The sequence below is a fragment of the Nanorana parkeri genome, unplaced genomic scaffold (assembly GCF_000935625.1).
Source record: "Nanorana parkeri isolate BGI_ZX_2015 unplaced genomic scaffold, ASM93562v1 scaffold334, whole genome shotgun sequence".
NCBI lineage: Eukaryota > Metazoa > Chordata > Amphibia > Anura > Dicroglossidae > Nanorana > Nanorana parkeri.
The window spans coordinates 396680-403014 of record NW_017306602.1 but is presented as its reverse complement, the minus strand read 5'-3'; the positions used below and the strand labels follow the sequence as shown (position 1 = coordinate 403014).

At 40.6% G+C, this 6335-nt stretch overlaps 1 protein-coding gene across 2 annotated transcripts in view; it reads left to right on the top strand.

Annotated features, from left to right (window-relative positions):
- The window catches only part of NOC4L (nucleolar complex associated 4 homolog), a 14015-nt gene extending 8801 nt beyond the window's left edge, over nt 1-5214 (top strand). For both annotated transcript variants that reach the window (XM_018558352.1, XM_018558353.1), the window contains exons 9-15: nt 508-619; nt 710-770; nt 941-1051; nt 1133-1296; nt 2031-2113; nt 3716-3829; nt 5048-5214. In XM_018558352.1, coding sequence (XP_018413854.1) covers nt 508-619; nt 710-770; nt 941-1051; nt 1133-1296; nt 2031-2113; nt 3716-3829; nt 5048-5161 — 759 coding nt within the window. In that variant the 3' untranslated portion in view covers nt 5162-5214. The remainder of the gene's footprint in view (nt 1-507; nt 620-709; nt 771-940; nt 1052-1132; nt 1297-2030; nt 2114-3715; nt 3830-5047) is intronic.
- Nucleotides 5215-6335: the final 1121 nt, after the last annotated feature.

The following is a 6335-nucleotide window of genomic DNA, read 5'->3' as shown; positions in this document are numbered from 1 at the left end:
TGGGGGGGGGGGGGGGGTTATTTTTGTTTGCTGTCAATTGTTTTTTTACAAGCACTATTAAAATACTACTTCCCTTCAAGAATTCTGCACTATACTATCTTTCAGGTGGCACTCCAGCTAAAAAATTATACTGCCCACAAATTCTGCACTTGTACTACATATACGGGGAAATACCAGCTGAAACATATACTTCCCCCCCCCCAATTAATAAAAAAAAAGTATTTTATTGATATACTCTCCTCTCCAGTAGTGTCCCCCATGCAAACTCTTCTGTGTTCCAGCACCCCAGTTCTGGGTTTAATGGCGGTCAGCGTCACTTAACCCACTTCTGTGAGTTCCATTCCCTATTGGGATGTAAACACCCTAGCCTAGGCTCACAGGAGATGTTTTTGTAAACTGGTGAGAGGAGATACTCCACTATTGGGGCTGCCCAATCTGGAGTTTGGCTTTCAAGTATGAAGAAAGCAACAAAATTCCTTCTAAGACACTATTGTTTTTAATCTCCAGCTTGCTGTAAGTCTGTATAAGAAAGTGCTTTTGATCCTGCATGAATCCATATTGCCTCACATGAGCAAGCCCACATTGATGATTGATTTCCTTACTGCGGCCTATGATATTGGTAAGTAAATAAGTATACTATGTTTTATGTTGCCTTATGTTTGTGTCACTATGCATTTTCACAATACCATGTATTTGTGCTTTGTCCTAGGTGGAGCTATAAGCCTTCTGGCCCTTAACGGACTATTTCTTCTAATTCATCAGCATAACCTGTAAGCAGCCATGTATATGTTTGAGATTTAAAGCGGTGCTGATGGTTGACATGTCATGGGATACTTTCTACCTTACAGTGATGTAACAGACTTCCTTATTTCAAGACAGAAAACAGTGAATTAAAGTAGATTTCCTCAGAGGTGTTAATATTTTCTATATGTCCCCATAGGGAGTACCCAGATTTCTACAAAAAGCTTTATTCTCTCTTGGACCCCTCTGTGTTTCATGTGAAATATCGAGCCAGGTTCTTCCACTTAGCCAACTTGTTTCTGTCTTCCACGTAAGTTTTGAAAGCTTATACAAATAGCAGATTTCCGCTTGATATCCATTCTGATTTTGATCATTGAATTTGGTTTTGCAGACATTTACCTGTGTACCTTGTTGCTGCTTTTGCCAAGCGTCTGTCACGACTGTCTCTGACTGCCCCTCCACAAGTATTGTTGATGATCATCCCATTCATCTGTAACCTGATCCGAAGGCATCCAGCTTGCCGACCTCTCATCCATCGGCCCATGGCATCAGGGGGTGACTTGTTTTCTTAATATTTTTATAGTTACGGCTGACTTGTTTTATTATTATTATTATATAAGAAAGCTGTTGTGACAGAAATATGGAGGCTGCCATTGCTGAGCTTATGGTTGCTTTGTAGTCTTGCTAACCCTGTTGCTTCAATACATTTGCCAGGTCATTGATTCAGGAAGTATTGACGCTAGAGGGTCAGTATAATACCCAATTAGCTAGCATTGTCAGAAGGACATCAGCAATGGAAGCCCGCATATGTCTCTCATGGTAACTTTACTTTAAGGTCTATAATCTAGGGCTTATAAAGGGAAGTCACAGTTTTGGAAACTTTAAGCTAGGTTCCTCTGTGTAAGGGTTTTAAATATTCTCTCCTCTCTCTCCTCATAAAATAGTGCTTAGGGACCTTTTTACACCGAGCTAGTACCATGCATGAATGTTGCCGATTTACTGCCTGTGTTTTTGTGTGCTTTGACTAATGGAGAAACTATGTATAGGGATTTTCCAGTGTAATTGTGATTTATATGCATTTACCATTCATTTCAAGGAACTACATAAAGTTCAACTGAAGCCAAATTGGTTTTGTTTTTTTTAAACTTTTGGATGAGCAGCAGTGCATAGACATGCAGCAGCCACATAGGGGTGCATCAGGTTTCTTCTTCCATTCAGTAAAATATGTACATGTGTAGTGTAAATGCATTTTATACATTTTGTAATTTTTTTTCTGTTTTGTATTTAAGATTTGATATCCGATCCATTCATCATGGAGGAGCAGGATCCAGCAAAGAGTCAAGCTTTAGAGAGCTCTCTCTGGGAGCTGGAGGTAAGATTACCAAATCTAATACAAGTTTTATTGGTCATGACACCTCCTGCCAGCCCCTACCTTCCAACAGAACGCAGTAGTGACTTGGGCACCAGTGTACTAAACCACCAGCGGAACAGTAATCCAACACTTCTGGAAGAGTTTATTCCAGTACTTCAGTGGAGATTGGTGGCATGGCCAGTGGGAGAGGCTAGTATTAAATATCTTTGCACGGGACAATTTGGTTTACTTATTATTATTATTGTCATTATTGTGCAGGATTTTATATAGCGCCAACAGTTTGCACAACACTTTACAAAATACAGGGGCACAGAGTTACACAAATTAGTACAGGAGGGTTATAAGGGCTCTGCCCACAAGGGACCTAATGAACATCATGCACGGTTCTATTCAAATCTGAGCAGGGGTTTTTTTTTTTATGCAAATTTTTTTTGTCACTCCACCCCTGACTGATTTGGGGGAGTTACATCCAGCCCTGAAGTCCCTTCCACCCATTCATTCTGCAGCTTTCTGCCTACTCTGCCACCTTCAATTAGCCAAACAGTGCACACCGGAGAGGTGGCACAACCCCCAAACACCTTCAAGTGTGTTGTGCAGCCTTCTGCCTTCTCTGATTTTTCTCTGCCAGGTTTTATGAAGTAACAAGAAATACTGAGCCCAGACCTCTGACCAGCTATTCAAAAGATAGAGTGCAGTAGCAATTTCATTTACAACAACACTTGTCAGAGAGAGCCTAGTGTAGTAGCTGACAAGACACCAGATACAGTGTGCTTACTTAGTGTGAAAGCAAAGCAGCACTTGAATGGTGATGTCTTAAAGCTTACATACATTATGGTATGTGCTTTATAAACACACACACCAGGGATTTTCTTTTTGTTTTATAACTTTAAATAGTTGGGCAGCTGTTTTGGGTCATCACTCCAACTACGCTTTTTTTTTGTAGGTTTCCAGATCTGGCAATAATTGACTTTTGACACCCTTGGCTCTTATCATGCCAAGAAAATTAAAGGAGAACTATGGGGTTAAGGCTTTTCCACAAACTAGCATCCTCCCGTCACCCTAGGCTCAGTATACCGCGAGCTACAGCCCGCTGTATACTGAGACACCACAGCTGAAGCGGATCCTGACAATTATGTCTGGATCCGCCCAGCTGCGTGAGTGACAGCTGGCTCTGCCTATCCAGAGCCAGCTGTACCCTCCCCGTCCGTTCCGCCAGTCAGCGCTGGCAAGGAGGGGCGAATCCAGCCCCTCCCCTGTCACGGCAGAGAGCTGTGACAGGATCGAGAGGTGTGCGAACGCCGGTATGCGTTCGCTCACTTCCCGATCTACATAGCCGACCTGTGACAGTCTCATTGTCACAGGTCGGCTAGAACTATGAGGTGAGTGAAAAGCACTCAACTCATAGTTCTCCTTTAAGAAATGTTTGGTGTAATTGGGCTGAATATTTGTGGTGTTGGCTTCAGCCCAAGTACTATACATACATATATAAGATGGGAATGAATATTTTGTTTAGTGTGAAGTACAACATGTCTAAATGGTTTTATTTTATTGTGTGTCCCAGTTCATATACCTGAGTTTTTGTGTTTTATTTTGTATCTGTAGGCTCTGCAGAATCATTATTACCCGGATGTTGTGAGAGGTGCCAATGTCATTAGTCGTGCCTTGTCCTCACAAGAAAGTGAAATCTCCGAGCTACTTGAGTTCTCTTCCTATGAGGTAAGGAACAGTGACAGGTTATATGCAGTGTGTCCTCTTCTACTTGTTAAATTACATGAATCATATAAAAATACAGTTTTCATGTAGATATTTGTAATGTTTCATAATGTATGCAATATAGTAAGTTTACAAAACTGGTTGATGTATAAAACTAGAGGAAAGATACCTAAAAATGGAAGAGCTGCCTTTAAATAACCAGTCATTTTCCTTGCATTGTTTCCACAGTCAGTGACTTGGGCTTCACCTTGTAAATGTTGCATGCCTGAAGAGCATTTTCAACATTTTCCTCAACCTTGGTGCAAGTGGTACTGAAGCTGCAGCCACCACTGACCTCATTCACACAGTGTCTTTGTGCATTTTGTTTTGCATGTACCTGTGCATTTGTGCATCTTTATACACGCGTACAGAGTTGTGCATTTTTACGATTTAGATTGTGACACATTGGTATGATTGGACAGACGCGTGTTAAAATGTGTCAAAACGCGCATTTTTGAGCTTTTTCATTGAAGTCTATGGGGCCAAGAAGCACAGAATCTGCCATAAAGAAGCTCATGCACTTTCTTAAAGTGACGGGCATTTTGCTACAAATGACAAAACACTCGGATGTGAACATGGCCCTACAAATGAATGGGTTTTTTGGGGGGGTTTTCTATCAATTTTTCAGAGCAGAAAAAGCGCTATAAAATGCTCAGTGTGAATGACGCTAAGAGCTGTGCCTAGCACTCGCTAAATACATCTGGAGACTGTCTTGAAGAGGATGTGGACTGTGGAAGCTGAGCCCTAGGCAGCCAGGGGACAAAATACTAGTAGTCAGCATTCTGTACGCTCCCTGAAGCTCATATTTTCCCAGACACTGACCTTGCCACGCCTTGTTCTGCACTGTGAGTTGGTGGCCATCTTGGTAGAGGCAGGGCTTTGTTTCCTCATGTGAGAACTTGGTGTTCTGATAACTAGTGGGAGGAAATTCAAGTTTAAGACCACTTTAAGGGCTTTAAGAGAGCTGTGTAGAAATACCTGCTTTACACATTGTTCTCCAGATTAGTGTTTATCACTAGGCCTTACAGCTCAGCTTTTCTACAGGGCTCTGCTTACAATTTGCCTTTCTTTGCCTCAAAGGAGGTTTTTACAGCTTTAGTAGATATAAAAGGCAAATAATAGTTTTGTATTTTTTCCCCTGTTTTATACAAAAACTAAATTTTAATAAATATTATTTTGAAGCTATTCGAGAAACAGATGAAGAAAAGATTTGGGTCGGTGCCACTGGAATTTGAACCTGTTCGAGGAATTTTAGGCAGAAAACAAGATATCACGGCTGAACACTTTTCTTTATAAAGTGGAATTCTGGGCAAAAATGAGAACATGAATCATATTATGTGTGTGTGCCTTCTTTCTCTATTCAAGTTTTCCTCCCCCAGCAGGAATCAAGGTATTGTGTGCACCATATGAGAACTTGGGACAAAGTGGCACTTCCTACATGCCCACGTACCTGTATCTCTGAAGACTTTCATCTTACGTCACACAGTTCATCCCAGTGGGATCTAGGAATGATGTCACACAGTTGAAACTAAATGACCACCCAGAAATCCCTGAATATAAGGGCACTCGCCCAAACAGGCAACATCAAAAAAAAAAAAAAAAACCACAGCCATAACACAACATTTCTATTAAATGGAATTTTTGGATGTTGAAGCCGAAACTGTCTATTGCAATAAATTCAGAGGCGAAAAAGGACTTGTGATAGACATTTTTGATTTTGGATTATGTTCTGGACCAGGATCACTTTTTATTTTTCTTATATGGTTCTAAACCCAAAAGCAAAAAATTAATATATTGCAGATTACAAATTCTTAAATGTGGTGGATGCATTAGTTTTCTTTTACCAGGTTTTTGTTTTCTTTATTTTCACCTGGTTCTGTTATTTTTCAGCTTCCTTTTAACAGACCATGAGTTGAGACCATTTAACACTGACAGGGGTGCTTACAATAGTTATCTTCTCTACTTTGTGTAAAAACTTTATTTAAAAAATGAAAATAAAAAACTGTAGCTGCCTTCGAAGTGTTGGCTGGAGTGCAACTTGTCAAGTCCGCTAGTGCATCAGACACTCCCCTCTCCACTGGTTCACAATGCTTCTGTTCAAGGGTGGAGACACCCTAAGGCGGGAAGTGTGTTTACTAACTGGAAGAAAAAAAACTAATGCAGCCATCACATCTAAGCATTGGTAAGCTGCAATATATTACATGCTTGTATTGGGGTGTAGATTCACTTTACTATGTTTGCCTGACTGTATTGGTTGTATGTTATGTGCATATTTTCTAATGTATTCTGTGTTCAGACAGTACCATCTATGAAATACATTTGTCATTTCTAATTATGTGATCCTGGAGTTTTGTGAACCTAAATTCTGCAAGTGAGTTACTACACAAACCACAAACGCTGACACCAGTCTAGTACATGGGGTACACTCTAATCTGCCATTGGTCAGTCTTCCAACAAGAAAGTGCTTAGT